At 39.9% G+C, this 18,063-nt stretch overlaps 1 protein-coding gene across 1 annotated transcript in view; it reads left to right on the top strand.

Annotated features, from left to right (window-relative positions):
• The window catches only part of GNAQ (G protein subunit alpha q), a 302,665-nt gene that overhangs the window by 101,313 nt on the left and 183,289 nt on the right, over positions 1-18,063 (top strand). Inside the window, exon 2 of the mRNA XM_060102351.1 lies at positions 7,693-7,877. Within this exon, the coding sequence (XP_059958334.1) occupies positions 7,693-7,877 (185 nt within the window). The remainder of the gene's footprint in view (positions 1-7,692; positions 7,878-18,063) is intronic.

Below are 18,063 nucleotides of genomic sequence, written 5' to 3'. Positions count from 1 at the left end.
GTGCAGTCAACTGATGCTAGTTTTTCACACATGGATGTTTACAATGAACACATGATGGTAAAATGGACATTCTAAGAAAATGCTCTTGTGCTTGAGTAACCTTGGAAGCACCTTACCCAGGAGGGTTTTACTACTTCGAGAAGCCCAGGACTAGATAATCTCCCTCTCCCAAACATTTTCAATAGATTGCATTTTCAATGCATTTTACCTGTCTTTCCTTTTAAAAACAACTTAACTGGATCAGAGTTATTATTAATAGTCCTGGTTACTACTAACCTACTCATCTATTCAGTTTTCACTCACAGTTGGTGATACTAAATTCAGTTAATTTCCGTGCTGCATTTTAAAAACTGTCTAGAACCTTCTTCAGCCTTCCTGGGGGTAAAGAGTCAAGTATTCCCAACCCTTGCCCTTAAAGCACAGTCTTTAAAGGAGTGGAGGGACTTCCCCCATGGTGCAGTGGTTAAGAATCTGCCTGCCAATGCAGGGGACACGGGTTCAAGCCCTGGTCCCGGAAGATCCCACATGCCGCGGAGCAACTAAGCCTGTGTGCCACAACTACTGAGCCTGCTCTCTAGAGCCGGCGAGCCACAACTACTGAGCCCATGTGCCACAACTACTGAAGCCAGTACGCATAGGGCCTGTGCTCCGCATCCAGAGAAGCCACCGCAATGAGAAGCCCACGCACTGCAAGGAAGAGTAGCCCCTGCTCACCACAACTAGAGAAAGCCAGCGTGCAGCAGCGAAGACCCAACACAGCCCAAAATAAATTAAAAAAAAAAAATTTAAAGGAGAGGAAGTAATGGTGACTTTGGTATTAGAGCTGTTCAATTTCACAGGCAGGCTTCCAATTTAAGTGGAGGAAAATGGGCGGGAGGCAGAATACGTGTGTTTTTAAGTATATAACCCAGAATGTGGACAACACATGGATTGCATTTTGACTCAGTGTTATTAAATCACTTTTATCTCAGTGCTATTAAGTCTTTGCAGGTGTGGGTTGGTTGATGATGTGCTTGTGGGTAGAAAATTCCTCCTTGAAATTTCTGGTCTGGTTTATCAAAGTTTATGTGGAAGTAGCCCAGGTTCAGCTTTGGTGGTGCTGAGATTCTGTATTTTAGACTCTTGGCCTAAACCAATGGACCTTAAGTACAGATACTTGGATTACAATTGAGCTCCTTGAGACTAGGGTTTGTTCTTAGCTGCTCTTTATCTGGGTGCTGGCCAATCAAGAGGGCAGGGGCATTTCGCCTGAGCTTTCACATTAATTAAAGGCTTCAGATGTAGACTTCTGATGGTTTGACAATATCTCCAAATACAGTCATGAAAGGCACTAGAAGGAGAAAACGAATATATTCATTGTACAACTTTAAATACCACAGTTTTTAGAGCTCTATTTTGGCATTTCTTCTTTTTCCTGGTGGGAGCCTAGAAAAAGTGGCAGTGGTGTGGGTCTCCCTGAGCCTGTAAGAGGCCCCGAGAAGGTCTATTTTCTGACTTTCTTTCAGGATAAAGGGAATGAACCCTTGAAGTTCCTGATAGTGAAGTGTTCAGTGATTGTTTTCCAGGGGCCGTGTGTGGAAATGGGTCACACCACGTTTTTCAGACAGTGATAGTCGTGACTGACATTTTTAGGGCACTGAGCAATTCTTGTGTATACGTGGATTGTGCTTCACAGCCCTTTTGATAAAAGTGTAGCCCAGGAAGCCAACTTCAGTGGGAAAGAAGGAACCATTGAGTCCATGATTGCTTTCAACAATAAATGACAATTCATTACCATTAAGAAGGTAATGTATTATTAGATTTAAAACTGTCAGGTAGGGTGTGGGATAAGAAAGACTGTCCTATAAACAGCAAGGTCCTACTGTACAGCACAGGGAACTATATTCAATGTCTGGTGATAAGCCATAATGGAAAAGAATGTGAAAAAGAATGTGTGTGTGTGTATATATATATATACATGTATATATACATATATGTGTGTATCACTTTGCTGTACAGTAGAAATTAACACATTGTAAATCAACTAAACTTCAGTAAAATAAATTTAAAAAAACAACAACATGCTGATCAAGAAGCCAAAAAAAAAGAAAAATTGTCCTGCTTTTAGAGATTAATTGGAGGGAACTAATTACAGACTGCATCTTGAGAATGGGCCGAGTAATCAGTGTAAAGGTATAGATGGTTAGTATGAGTAGGATACATAGAATAAACACGGATTTGTGGTAGAAGCTGTACGTGGAAATCCTCTTGTGTTGAAAAGATCTTGGCAAAGCCTAAAGCATCAGATTGTGTGTGTGTGAGAGAGAGCGTGTATGTTGAATGTGCCATATTCTAACAGCTTACAAAGTGTTGCCCTCGACAGTAGGATATTATATAAATTCATATTTGATGTTTGGCCTGATGGAAGGACATGTGAAGTGAACTGGGATTGCTCTCTGTGGCTTATCCTGATCCAGTGGGTAGGGAAGAAAAAAGTATCCCTCAAAATCAATTATGCATGCTAGATGAAGTGACCTTTTTAAATAGCATGATTTTTTTAAAAAATAAATTTATTTATTTATTTTTGGCTGCATTGGGTGTTCGTTGCTGCACACAGGCTTTCTCTAGTTGCGGCAAGCGGGGGCTGCTCTTCGTTGCGGTGCGCGGGCTTCTCACTGCGGTGGCTTCTCTTGTTGTGGAGCACAGGCTCTAGGTGCACAGACTTCAGTAGTTGTGGGACACAGGCTCAGTAGTTGTGGCTTGCGGGCTCTAGAGCGCAGGCTCAGTAGTTGTGGCACACGGGCTTAGTTGCTCCACGGCATGTGCGATCTTCTCGGACCAGGGATCGAACCTGTGTCCCCTGCATTGGCAGGTGGATTCTCAACCACTGCGCCACCAGGGAAGTCCCAAATAGCATGATTCTTAAATAGTCTCATTTCTGGGTGTTTTGATGGGCTGGGGTGAGAAAAGGCATAGTACTTAACCAAAGGTACAAATAACTTTGCTAGAGAAAATTTTCAGCCACATTTATAGAGGCCAATGAAGGAGAAAAGCAGGACTTTTCTGGACTCACATCCTTGCGTGTGTTATGCTTGTTATTAAATAATATGATTGGAGATATATTCAAATTAGCAAAGATGGAGCCTCCCACCCCCTAGATTTAATGTAAGGGCTCCTTCCTAGATTTGATTTTATCAATGGCTTTGATAAAATAGTTGATTTGTATTTCTTTAGGTAAATTAAGAGTTACTTATGCTCTCTGCTGTGAAAAGAGATTAGCCAGCACTGGATTCACAAAGCAACCTACTAGTAGAAGTCTGCTTTCTTTCATTCAGAGATAAAGAATTGTGAAGTCTCTCATTATGCTTTCCATGTGGCCTTAGGAAACATCATTTTTATAATTTGGAACAGCTGGGGGTTTGTTTTATTGTAACAGATTTTTTTTTTTCAATTCTAATCCTGAGTAGATTTTTTAAATGTCCATTTCTGGGACTTCCCTGGTGGCTCAGTGGTTAAGAATCCGCCTGCCCACACAGGGTACACAGGTTCGAGCCCTGGTCCAGGAAGATCCCACATGCTGTGGAGCAACTAAGCCCATGTGCCACAACTACTGAGCCTGTGCTCTAGAGCCCTTGAGCCAGAACTACTGAGCCTGTGTGTCACAACTACTGAAGCCCGCGTACCTAGAGCCCATGCTCCACAACAAGAGAAGCCACTGCAATGAGAAGCCCACGCACCGCAACGAAGACCCAACACAGCCGAAATATGGGGGGGGGGGAACCCATTAACATGCATAAATTAAATGAAATAAAATGTCCATTTCAAACGCTGAGAATATTGTATAAGTTTATGAAAAGAGGAGAAGAACATGAAATTTGGCTTACACATTTGTGAAGAATTGTTAATTTGTCTCCACGATAGAACTCTTTTCACGGAACAAAGAAGCTGAGTTCTTTGCTTGGTTGACGTTTTAGTCCATAGTACAGAATAATACTTTGACTACTTTTATCATTGTACCTATAACATTTGCGTTACACAGATTTTCTGTTAAGTGAAGCTTGCCTTCACTTTGAATTTGCTGCATTTATACAATAGAATCAAAGTGTGAGTATGAAATTTGTGAGTAAAATTTACCTGGGAGGGATGGCCAGTCTTGGGAGATGGTACCAAGAACCAAAATGAGTCCCTATTAATTGAAGTAGTATTCAGAAATTCAGAATTAGGTTTAGATGGATGAAAGTTGAGTGTAGTCAAAGGCAGGTGGAGACGTTTTTAGAGTGCGGGCAGTAGAAGTTAATTATCCTGGATTTGGGCAGCCCTGACTGTGGAAGTATTGCCAAACCCAAATTGGGCAGCTGAAGGCTGGGCTCAGCTCTAGTCTTGCCAGTTACCAGCTGTGCCATCTTAGCTCAGATGCCTCACCTTTCCAAGGCCTTTTCTTTTCCATAAAATGAGGAAAAAGACATCTGTCTCATAGAGTTTTGCAAGGATAAAATGACAGTGTATTTAAAAGTGGCAAAGTATAAAGGGTTGAACACAAATTTCTTTTGGTTCCTTTATAAGAGAGAGGATATCCAGGTGGTGGAGATGACGGACTGTTTCCCCTGTCAGGATTGGAGATGAGTCTTAAAGTGTGTGTTGCGGGGAGACAGGTAGGCTCACGTGCACATACTCTGGGGCACAAGTATTAGATTTATTAGTACTTTTTGGGGAGGGTCAGGAGCGAGCCCTGGATTCTGGTTTTGGGCTCTGTCATCATGATTGGCTTCCAGAAGAGTGTTATAAGAGTGAATTCGTTGGGGCTTCCCTGGTGGCGCAGTGGTTGAGAGTCTGCCTGCCGATGCAGGGGACGCGGGTTCGTGCCCCGGTCCGGGAAGATCCCACATGCCGCGGAGCCTGCGCTCCGCAATGGGAGAGGCCACAGCAGTGGGAGGCCCGCGTACCGCAAAAAAAAAAAGTGAATTAGTGACTAGAAAAAAAGCAGCAAGATTTATAGAGAAAGGGCAGAAGAAGAAGAGAGGGTACTTCCATTCCCTTGCCTTCCTGTTCCTTCATTTATTAAGCTGCCCATGCTTTCCTTTGGCTATTTGTACCTGTCAGGGTCTCCGCAGGAAACAAATGGCCTACTCCAGCTAGGTGAGTGAGAAGAGTCTTGTTCAGGGACTGTTTACAAAGGTACTGACCAGGTGTAGGTAACCAGTGAGGGCTAATGAGTGCAGTAACCAGGGGCCAGCGAGGTGAGGGAGCAGGTACAGGCACCCAGAGGGGGCCACCCAGCAGGAGCTGTGGCCTTTTGAAGGGGACACAGCATATCTGTGGTTCCCTTGCAGGGAGCAAACTGGGGAAATAGATACACCTTCCTCATTCTCTTGCTCTCTGGTCTCCTCCTGGTGTCTCCTGTGGACTAAACCCAGGAAGACCAAGGACAGGAGAGCTGTTGATGTGAAATCCTTCCCAGTCAGCCTCCTGGGGCACCAAGCAAGACGGTAGAATGGAGGGAGAGGATCCCTTGGGTGTATGTGAGGCAACAGGAACATGTCTTACTTTGGAGTTGATTTTTGGATTCTTTTTTGTTTCCTCTTAATCTCTCCCCATTTCATTCATTCTTGGGTCCCGTATTCCACCTATAATCGGAGTCTTCATTAGGGTGATGTCTAGGGGCTTAATTAGTGTAGATCCCAAGAGGGGCTAAGCGTTGACTGCTTGTGCCCAACACGACTTAAGTGACACACAAGCCAGTGTGGTTTAGATTTCTTCTTTTACTTTCCTGATTTTGTTTTGAGGGGGTAAGTATATAAAAGCCTCTCAGCTAGGACGAGGCCTCTTGCTCGATTCTCTTTCCTTTTCTTTTCATACTATTAACCTCACATATTAGGATTTCTTCTTGTTTTTGGTGTGGAAAAAACTGGCAGAGATTCTGATTTGATGATTATGTCTCTAGTTGGGCCCTCAGAGCAAGCTGTTGGTTCTGGGATAAGGGTAATAAACAGAGAAGCGATTTAGGTCTTTTTCTTCCATACTTCGAATTGCTCAGAAAGTAAATATACTGGTTTCTTTCTATAAATTGTTGATTGGTAATGAGAAACAATTTCGTAGCTTTTTAAATACTTTCTGGGTTTTTTTTCCCCAGTATTCATGGATGGGATTATAAGAAGTTTATTTTTAACTCCTTGGAATTAATCTTGTTAAAATGGGTTGATAGCATTCACATTGCAGTGTTAACTTCATACTTCAGGGAATTCCGGAACACTTTATTAAAAGTCATGTGAAAATGATAAAGGAAGTGTTCATTTTATATTTCAAGAAATTGAAGATCACTTTATTAAAAGTCATATGAAAAGGATAAAGGAATCGGTGACCACTGGACTGTGGGGCTAGAAATCATCTTTCACTGTAACTGTGTGAAGCTTCTGTGTTTACCAAGACATCTGTAGTCATTTAAGAGTGCTTCTATGAAAACTGTAATACTTATTTGAATTTTTCATGATTGTTTATAAAGATAGTAATGAAATCCAACCACCAGAAAAACCAAACAAAATTAGGACAGATGTTGTATTCCTAGTTTTTAGTTCTCCTTTTACACCTTTTTGTTGTTGTTGTTGTTGTTTTAATGCCTTGTTGATAGGAAATGCCAATGAGGATGCTGTGGTCATCCTGTGTATTATTATTATATTCTTCCATGTTTAATATCCAAAAAACTTTTTTTTTCCCCACATTGTTAGGAGAAGACAAAGACATTTATTGTTTTGGAAATTTCAAGGAAATTTGAAAGTGAGTGGGAGATATTCAGAAATGAAGTTACATACTCCCAAAACCACTTATATTTTTAAAAATGAAGTTTTTAGATTCACAGTTTCAGATTCACTGTAGAAGAAATATGTTGTCATTTCAGTGAAATGATCTCATGTTTCCATTTTTCCTCTTCCCCACAGGCATTCGTAGATTTGTTATGGATTATCTTCAGGCTTATGGTAACTGAAAAGGAATATTGAAGAAGGGAAAAATGAGAACACAAAAGAAAAAAATCCAGTAACAGTAAATTTCTGTGTCATAGTTAAGAGTAGGCAGAAGGAAGGAGAGTCACTGTGTCTTCTCTGGATTCAGTGGTTCCTTGGCATAACTCAGCTGACCAAAGCCCCTGGAAATAAATACAGTTGATACTTGCTGTCCTGAAAAATGCTAATTCTTATCTTATCTGGGTACTGTGTTCTCCACATACCCCATTTTAAAATAAGAGAAAATGTCTAGAGATTTTCAGGCATTTTTGTCTTACCACTCTCTGACCAGCATTTGTGTGAGTGCATTGTCATTTTCAGATCCAAATCCTGGCTAAACATCCCAGCCTCCTGGAATCATTTCAGACATTCTCCAGGGAAGAGAGCTTTATCAAGTGTTCATTCTGTTCAAACGATGCTATTTTTATTGTGTTTCATATAAGATACGTGGTTACAAATCACTATCAAAATTCCATGCTGAGCGGCTTCCAAAGAGGTGACAGTTTTTTGTTTTTTTAAAGCTCATCTGCCTCTGAAATGGACTGTCACTCCTCTAATTTTGCTGAGTGCTCACCATAGGTGGCATTTCCCCCTCTAGTGATGCCCCTCTCAGCAGGCCCTTGGAGATGTCACATCCAAGGCCTGTTTCTAGTTTAGTTGTCTGGGAGACTGTGAGAGGGTCTCGTGGTCTGATGAGCTGCTGTTGTTTCTCTTTCAGGGACAGGAGAGAGTGGCAAGAGTACGTTTATCAAGCAGATGAGAATCATCCACGGGTCGGGCTACTCTGATGAAGACAAAAGGGGCTTCACCAAGCTGGTGTATCAGAACATCTTCACGGCCATGCAAGCTATGATCAGAGCCATGGACACGCTCAAGATCCCCTACAAGTACGAGCACAATAAGGTAGGCGTAGCTCCTCCTGGGAAGAGCTGGGATATGTGGCGGATTTTTTAATGGACGTTTTCCATCTCATCCTAAATGGGGCTTTCAGTGGCTCAACAAGTTGTTTATAACTGTTTCTTTTTCTTAAGTCTTTAAAGTTACAGCTATAAAAAATTGGAATTGTATTCTTAGTGATATCAGTGAAGGACGTTTGGATATTCGACAGTAGATACACGGATGTTTAGAATGTAGGGGCACACATTACCTTAAGAAGATAGTTTGTCAGTTCAAGACAAATTGACCCAAGTGAGGGGATTCAGATGAGAAGCAGTGGCCTTGCTTCAACCTCCCATTCTTTGTACTCCCTTGAAAAAAGAACAAAAACAGCTTAAGACAATTCTGTCCAGTTTAATTTTGGATTTCGTGACTTCCTTTCAGTAGTACCACAGGCTTAATTTTATTTCAAAATAGGCCCATCTGTCACTACCAGTAACCTTTCAAACACGTTTCGCTGGAGTTGTATTAAAGTAATGGAAACTTCTAAAATCACTTGAGAAAGGGTTAGGGGAAAATTTTTTTTAATTTTTAGCTTTGTAGAAAACAAGCAAACTTACCCAATATTCAGCATTTTTTCTTACTTGAAATAGAAAAATCATTTTTTTTATTCAGGTGAAAACAATTGCTGTAATTAATCACCCTCCAAATATTATAGCTACATGATGCCCAACAAGGTTGGTGCATCTGAGGGTGTCTCTAGGTTTGAATTTATGTTTTGAATTTATGGGAAGCGGAATCTATTTGGAATTTGTAGAAATGTCTTCCTGTTAATCAATTGGTATGTCTACTGATGGATGTAGTCTTTGTTCCTTACAACTTGTAGATGCTGATCTTATAATAAGTTGGTAAAACCTCACCTTTTGTTTATAAAACACTACCTTTGCACCTACATTTATTTTAGGACCTTCAGTCAGAACTTTCATTCTCTCAGTACTCTTGATAATCTACTCTTGAGGATATTTCCATATACCAGCATCAATGAGTACTAGGAAGAAGTTGGCATGCCCAGTGTGACTCATTAACTGAGATATAACTCACAAACATGAATCATAGGTAAAATAAAGCAGTTCTCTGTACCTCCGCTTCTGTTACCATTTAGAAGCTTCTAAATATTCAGATCATTTTCAAATTGGGCATTTCTTTTTGGGGGGTGGTTCTTTGAAATCAACTGGCTGCTTCTTATCTAGTTGATACCTTCACAGTTAGTTTTCCGATGGCAATGAGAGTCTCTCCACAAATAACCCTCCCTGCTTTTACTCTCAAGAGTGAAAAGATCTGGGGAGGTTCATGGGAATATGGTAACTGAATCAGATGAGGCTGCCTGGATATGGAAGCAGTCTGAATTTAAAAGGATTAGGGTCCCCCCCTCCCCCAGCCCACCCGCCCCAAGAAATCTCAGTGTAACGAGTTTCTGAAATAGGTGGCATGCTTGTTTTGTTGCAATTGTAAGACTATTCTGTAGAAGGAATTTTTTTAAATGCCAGTGACTTTAACAATCTATAATTGGTTGATAACATGATGATCTGATGAATTCTGTCTGAGTTACCACATGTGTGGTGTAATTGATGTTTGTTTGTGTATTTTACATATATACATACATATTGCCAGTTTACACATTAAAGTATAATACCATCTCCTTAATTATACCAAAAAATCATCTTTCTTGGTGCTCCAGAAGAATCCTTCAGGATCTCGCCTTGACGTTAAATTTTCATATGAAGATCATTCATTGTACAGACACACAGATGTAGAAGATGATGTGGAATTTATGCCCTATTCATAGAACACATTGAAGAATGCTTAATGTGTGTTATTTGAGCTCTTTGTATCAATTCTAGTTAAGCAGACTTTACTGTGTTGGATACCATTCAGTTAAAAATCAACATCATAAAACATTATAATAATACAGATTTTTCTCAGAGATTATAATTATCCTGTGAAACCTTCCCACATCTCTTGGTTACTTAACATACTGTCTAATATAGTGACTGACATCTGAATTCCTCAATACGTTTAATTCCCTTTAGTTCATAATATAAATTACGTTCACATTTGCTCCATTTTCTCTACAACGTGTGTGAATTTTAAAGCATCACCCCTTGCTTCCTCCATTAACTTCCTGAGCTCTGCTCTCTCCTTGCCTTTGTTAAAGCTTATTAAGGAAATAATGTCGTCTGTCTCCTTCCTGTTCCACCCAACTGCCGATTCCTCCTCATTCTTCTCTGCTCCCCCTGTGGTACTAAGCGATCCCACCCTCTTGTGGAACCTATACTGGAGTATTGATAGTTGCCTAGCTTGTATTAGTTATGATGATTTGGGTATTGATCTTATTTTCCTGACTAGTTTCTAGGCTCTTTGAAAGTAAATCTTGTGTCAGTTCCATCTTGGCATTATTCATTGTCCCTGGCATTGTATCTTGTACACAGTAGGTGTTCAAAAGATACTTGCTTTATGAATAGGTAAATAATTTGTAAGCTTAAACAGCTGAAAGCCTCCTCTCCTGCCCCTCACCATTGTTGAAATGATTATTCAAATCAACAGATAGCTGTTGATACATAAGGGAATAAATGCAATGGGCTGTCAGGGAGGCAGAGAAGGTTAACCAGGGCTAGGCAGAAATTTGCAGTCCAGAAAGAGGCAAGGGCAGAGCTGAGGGAGGAGGAACGGCCAGAGTAGATGCTCAGAAGAAGGTATGTGCATGCAGTGTATAAATTGGCCAGTTTTACTAGAACAGAATTCCTATAGAGGAGAACTGAAGAAATAAGAACCAAAAAAAAAAAAAAAAAAGGCTTAGAATGTGCTTCTGAAAGCTTTTGAATCCAGGCTAAGTAGCTTGAATTTTTTATTTTCTTATATTTATGATACCTACTTAATAATATTTTACGTCTTGGTTAGAATTGTCTACAGAAGTGTCTGGTTACAGTATGCTCTAATATTTTATAAATAGTTTAAAGGACGTGGTGTGCATTTTATTAGCAATTGCTTGGAGGCAGGGTGTTGTGATTTGTATTATTTTGTGACCGTAAAGATAGAACATAAATAACCATTCGGTTTATTGAAAAGCTTCTTTGCACCTACTGCCACATTGGCCATAATCCGTGGTAGTAGCATTAATAAAAACAAACAGGGCCTCCCTGGTGGCGCAGTGGTTGAGAGTCCGCCTGCCGATGCAGGGGATACGGGTTCGTGCCCCGGTCTGGGAAGATCCCACATGCCGCGGAGCGGCTGGGCCCGTGAGCCATGGCCGCTGGGCCTGCGCGTCCGGAGCCTGTGCTCCGCAACGGGAGAGGCCACAACAGTGAGAGGCCCGCGTACCGCAAAAAAAAAAAAAAAAGAAAAAACAAAAAAAAACAAACAAAAAAAAACAAACATTTTCCAGCCTAACTTTTGTTCTTGCTTCTAAGTTCATATATTTTGTAAAGCAGAATGTAGCTTGCAGACGATAGGACCCGTTCTTAACTGAGGAGTTGTTCACAGTTTTGTTTGCTGTGAAATTGGCCTAGCTAGGGGACTGCCATGCTGAAATATGGGAATTTCTTTTGCTCTTGTGTAAGTGTTACTACATTGAATTGAGAGTCTCACTGGTTAGCTGGGGGCTGGCACAGTGGTCAAGGGGAGTCCAGGCCACAACCTCTGCCCCAGGTAGTGGCGTCGCATTCATGTCTCTTCAGGGCCCTTACTCAGTGTTCCAGGGATCTTCATTTCCAGGGGAGCTTGCAATAAATTGCAAACTTTTACCAAAAAAAAAAACAAACCAGATTAATTCCTCCCTGGGCGTGTATCCACTATCCTGTTCTTGGACTTTCTTTCCCAAACAAGTAATATTTATAGGTGAGCTGCTTGGACCCAGCCCAAGTAAGAGAATGTGTTTGAGGACTTCTTCTGAATACTGTGAGCTCGGGTTTATTTATTTCTATGTATTACTTTGCCTTTTTCCTAAACACACGCGTTGATAGCTGATGTTGAAAGGGATTAAATATTTGTTGCTTAGTCAAATCAAAAGATCCATTTAAGGCTCCACTAGGTACAAGGCATTCAATGATGAGGCAGATTACTCTGTCATTTCTTACTTTCCAAAAGGTACAAATTTCAGCACTATTATTTTATGCTTTCCTGTCTTATACAGGCGTACTCTTTGGATTATTCTTTGGGCCTTGAAATCGGCTCAATAAAATTTCTATGTTAACATGCTAAGAACTGTCTTGAGTTACAGCTTGGGAAAATAGATCACAAGGTTTTGAACTCCTGATTTTTATGTACTTACTACCCGTATCTGGTAGTTGGCATTCTTCCGGCTTTGCTTGTTGTTGTTGTTTCATATACACATGCCTTACTTTTTTATTCGATTGCAGATTTCCTTACAGTGAGCAGGCTTCTTGTTTTATAATTTGTTGTCTCCCGCACAAGAAGCCAGGAATGTTGTAGGAGCTTTTGTTCACTGAGTGAATCACTCCAGTTAGCAGGTCCTGGTGTCCCTTTACTGTTGGCTTATCATTTCTGTGAACTGTGAAATCCAGGTATTACAGCAGTTTCAAAGTATTGAAAGGCCTTTGCTCTCTTTGCCAATCCCAGGAAGAGAAAAGAATCTGATGAATCTTTAAGACAGTTATTGAGTAGAACTCAGCCACATGCTAATGTTTGGAAGACACTGTCACCTCTTCTAGCTTTTACTGTTAGACCCCAAAATCCTGATGACCAGGGCTCTTTTAACACCTAGGCTGCAGCTGCCTTTGACCAGCCAGCCAGCAGTTTCCAGGCCCGACTCCTGTGTTACCCTCTCTCCTGGGGGGGGGGAGAGGTTGCGGGGACATGTTGCAACAAATACTTCTGGTCCTCCCAGAACCTTTCTAGGAAAGGATGTGTCACGGGGAAAGTACCTGGTTAAGCACATTTACAGCTTTCTGAACTTTCTCTGCTTCCTGAAAAATCTAAGCTCCCAGAAGCCATTTTTCAAAAGACAAATGTAGCCAAGATTTTGGAGGACTTGCCAGCTTGTTCCTGCCTTTGATCAGTTGAACAAGAAAATTACTGTACTACTTTTTTCAACATGAGGTAATTTTCTAAGAGACTGATTTCAATTTAATATTTGTCACCTGTATGATAAGCTCATAATAAAGGCAGAACTTAATCAGTATATGTCGGTATCTGTGCCTCTGAAGAGTTGTTTCAGTCAAGGTTCTCTGCTTGCAAGCAACAGAAGCCAACACTGGCTAACTTAAGTGGAAGAAGGATTGATGGGACTGTGAGGTCACTTGGAGAATTGAGGAGAAGCCGAAGGACTAACTCTCAGAAGCCAGGAAAGGTCTGTGGAACTCATATGAGAGAAGCATGAACTCTGACCGTTTCCAGTCTTCTGTCACCCCATTCAGGATTCAAATTCCTGGGAAAACTTGCCTGATTTGTCTAGCCCAGCTTCTGTGCTAGCTTTGTGGACAAGGCTGGGCAATTTGATTGACAGTCCCTGAGGGAAGTCTGGGTACAGTTAGTAGAAGAAGAGGAATGATGCTGGCACAAATCACAATTATCCACTGCAAAATCATACCATCAATTTAAAAAATAAAATGACACATGGATTCTCTATAGATACAAGCCCTCCAGTTTTGCTCAGCATTCGCTAAGCCTGTCCTAAAATACATTTTCTTATTCTGACATTGTTCAGGGTGGGATATTGGGGAAGGTTGGGAGGTTAGTGATATAGCAACAGTTATAAATGAAGTGAGTAGCTGAGTTTGAGCCAGACCACTGAATAGCTGAGTAACCTTGGGATTGTCACATTTCCTCCCTATGCTTAAATTTCTTTACTCTCTAAGCCTGAATTTCCTCATCTGTAGAATGGTACAGGTAATAATAAGATATTTCAAGGGCTAAATAGATAATCTATGTGAAAATGTCTTGCAAATGAGAAAAAAAAAACGTTTGGAAGTTATTATAAGATGAATTTGTCATCATGGAGAGAACAAATACTACTTATCTTCCATCTTTATTAAGAATAAAACAAACAGACAATAGCTTAAACAGCATGACCAGATTTAGGAGGTATCTAAGGAAAACTTTCCTCAGAGTGACAGTCATTGAAATGGGATACCAAGGAGAGAAATCTCCTTATCTGGATGTGTTCAAAAATAGAATGTATTTTTAACATGTGAAATTCTTTAAGGCCATTTTGATGAAATAAGACCAGGGATGGGCTAGACAACCTCTAAAATGCTTTCCAACACTACTTTTTTTTCACGCTGATTCTCTGATTCCAAAACTCTAACAAAGAGATGAAGCTGTTGTTAAAGTTATTTGTTATAATTTAAAGCTCCTACCATTTTTGAACATTGTCCATTCCAGAGTACTTACGAGGATTTTTTTAAAAAAAAGAATTTAAAACAGATTTGCTTTGACAGTGGTCTCTAGAGCAGTGGAGATTTTTCTTTCTTTGCATCTCAGTCCCATAAGTGATTACAATATTTATGTCTGTGTACTCTTTAAAAAAAAAAAAAAACAGTGTTCAAAGTTCAAAATCAGCTGCAGGTTTTGTGGGTGTTAGTAGCGATAGTTATTTTAATTGGGTTGTTGGCTTCTGGCCACCAAAGGCAGCCTGTACTTTTTCACAGGGAAACTTTCTACTCCTGCTTCTACAAATCTTTGAGAGTTTTCTTTCTAATAAATAGTCTAAAGGAATCTAGAGACTTTTCATGACCCACTTGATGTGTCAACCACCTCTTTTTCTGAGGTTGGTTTACCACTTTTTCCTTTCTCTCTAGGACTCTTGCTGTGGAGTTGATCAACACGGATTCTCTAGTAACCTGTATCAGCTTTCAAAATCCCTTTGTGTACTTTCTTTTCTCTTTTAATGTCTTGCAAATATGTCCTAGCCATGTTTTCTCCTCACTTTATCCTTGTTCCACTGTAGTTCTTTATTCTTTTTATACCCATGTCAGCCATATAAAAATAGAAGATGAATTTTGTAATCCCCTTTTCTTGGCTAAAATTAATCCATAATCCCAAGGCATGCCATATCATTTATGCAGGATGAGTTATCTTGAGTTCATGTTCATCAGAGGAGAACTCTGAAGCAAGGAAAGACTTGAGCAATAGACTAAGGCTGATTTCTTTTCTTTTTTTGGTAATTTTTTTATACAGAAAAGTGTGCACATCATTAGTATTGTCCATGTATTTTTCCATTGTGAACACATTTGCATACAGACCTGTTCATCCAGATTAACATGACCAGGAATTCAGAAGCCTCCTTGTGCTTCCTTCAAAATACTCCCAACCCTGAGGGGGGACTACCATCCTGCCTTCTAATAACATAGATTAGTTTTTGAACTTTGTATGAATAGAAGCATACAGTATAATACTCCTTTGTGTCTGGTTTATTTCACTCAACATTACATTTGTGGAATTCACCTATGTTGTTACTTCATTTATTCATTTATTATTGCTGTTTAATAGCAGTGCCCCATAGAACTTTATGAAAGTGGTTTATGTCTGTACAGTATGGTAGCTATTTGCCACATGTGACTATTGAGCACATGAAACGTGGCCAATGTGACGGAGGAACTGAATTTTTACTTCACTTAATCTTTTAAATTTATATTTACATGTGACTAGTGGCTACTGTATTGGACAGCACAGTTGTATAATATTCCATTTTATGAATATGCTACAGTTTGTTTATATATCCTGTTGTTAATAGAAATTTGGATGTTTCTGGCTATTACACATAATGCCAATATAAACATTCCTGTACCTGTCTTTTGGTGAACATAAGCATGTATTTCTTTGGGTTATGTACCTAGAATTTGGAATTGCTGAGTCAGAAGGTATACATCTGGTCAGTTTCAGTACGTGGATACTAGCAAAGAGTTTTCCAGAATAATTGTACCAATTTACACTTCCACCAGTTACCTTTGAGAGTTCTAGTTGCCCCATATCCTTGAAGACACTTGGTATATTATTAGTCTTCTTATTTATTCTGGTGGCTGGATAGTGGTGTCACACTGTTGTATTTCTTTGATAAGTAGGCATGTTGAGCACCTTTTCATATATTTATCAGCCATTGGTTATCTTTTTAAAAATACTTCTTCCCTTTTTTTTTCCTATTGGGTTGTCTGATTTCTTATTGTTTCGTAGGAGCTCTTCATATATTAAGGAATCTCAGTTGAGTAAATGTATTGCAGATATCATCTCAACCCTGTGGCTTGCTTTTTATTTTCTTCATAGTTCTTTAGGTGAAAAGAAGTTCTTAATTGTAATATAGTCCAGTTTATCATTTTTTTTACCCTTTTGATCCTTTTAAAGTAATCTTTGCCTGCTTTAAGGTTGTTTAAATAATCTGCAGGTTTTTCTTCTGAATTCTTTGTTTTGTTTTTTACATTCAGATCTAAAATCCATTTCAGATGGATTGTAGAGTATGGTGTGATGTGTGGGGGGGTCAGGTTTTATTTTTTCCTATGGGTATATAATTAACTCATTTACTGAAAAGACCGTCCTTTGCCCAGTGCAATGCAATGTCTGTTTTCTTTCATTTTGTCACTCAACAAATATTTACCAAACATTTCCTATATGAAAGTCAACATAAACCAATTTGGCTGTTTTTAAAAAAGAAAAGAGCAAGTGCTCTAAGGAACATTACTGATTAGTCCAAATACACGTGAGAACTCTGCTAAAGCATTCTCCCTCCAAATCCCTTTCAGCTGCTCAGAACTTGGACGTCCATGGACCGACAGCCACCATATAAAATACATGTGGCATAGTTTAACACATTTTAGTAGGAAGTTGTGAATCTGGTCATTTGGCTGTTCTTAGTTAACTCCTGGCAAAGCATCACATACATACTTTCCTTCTTCTTTTAAACCACGTAATGCATGATTTTCCCCTTTAATTTTAAAACAATGCATCTATTTTCAATTAGAGAGTCAGAATCTATTTGTTGGAACCAAAGAAAGTGAATGCCTAATGGAGTTTGAAGGGATCTAGTGAGAATATGAGACATGCTAGCATTTTTCTTCCTCATTCTCACACCACTGAAGAAATAATTTCAGTTCCGGACTTTTTGCTGTTGTTGACATTTAGGGTGGGGCTTGCTTAGGGTTTAGCAAAGTGGCAGTTTTGCTTATGTTGGTCACGTATATCAAAGCCTAAAATCTTCTTGTTTCTTGTACTGTAGTCTTCCCCGTACTGTTTACCCCAAATCACTTATACTTTCTACATAACTGTGCTTTTAAATAGCATACTGTTAATATACTATGATTTTCATGAATATATGTGCATGTATCCAAACATGAGCATCCTCAAGGAAATGTATTGATACTTTAAAAAAATAATAAAATGTTCCACTTAAAGCTGTGATCACTAGTTTTGATTGATTTGTTGTAAACCTATACTTTGAACACATTTATTTTCCTGATTTTATGTTTCTTAAAGTGAATTTGCTAAGAAGGTGACCTTTAAGTTGTTGCAGTTTTCTTACAATCTTGTGTTATTTGTTTAAAATGAAAAATGACTTAGAAAGAACTGGCATTACCAGCGTGTATCAAGGAACTTGATACCACTGTTGAGATGTATAAGTTTATAGATTGGTTGGTAGGTTATCTGCTTCTTTCAATGTACGCACATCCTCTGTGGTAAAAAGCATAATGGTTTTGAGCTAAAAAGAAGGCTGTCCTGGGCTTCCCTGGTGGCGCAGTGGTTGAGAGTCCGCCTGCCAATGCAGGGGACATGGGTTCGTGCCCCGGTCTGGGAAGATCCCACATGCCGCGGAGCGGCTGGGCCCATGAGCCATGGCCACTGAGCCTGCGCGTCTAGAGCCTGTGCTCCACAACGGAGAGGCCACAACAGTGAGAGGCCCGCGTACCGCAAAAAAAAAAAAAAAAAAAAAAAAAGAAGGCTGTCCTGACTGTAGTAGACACTGGCCTATCTGGGAGGTAGTGAACAGTTCTTGAAATGGTGGCTCTGTGGTAGGAGTTTGGCTGTTCAGGTCACCGTTTTCCTCGTGTATTTTGGAGGCACTAGCCTGATCTTCTCCCTCAGGCTGTGCTCATGGCAAAGGGATAAGAGTGTATAGTGTTTGGTTAGACTACACTGCAGCCAAACCCTCACTAAAGTTGGGTGTTAAAATACTTTTGGATTCAGTAATCCTTCAATTGACCTTGATCCT

This window comes from Mesoplodon densirostris, chromosome 6, assembly GCF_025265405.1.
Source record: "Mesoplodon densirostris isolate mMesDen1 chromosome 6, mMesDen1 primary haplotype, whole genome shotgun sequence".
NCBI lineage: Eukaryota > Metazoa > Chordata > Mammalia > Artiodactyla > Ziphiidae > Mesoplodon > Mesoplodon densirostris.
The sequence above is the reverse complement of the archived record's forward strand: the minus strand, read 5'-3'. Positions and strand labels throughout refer to the sequence as shown.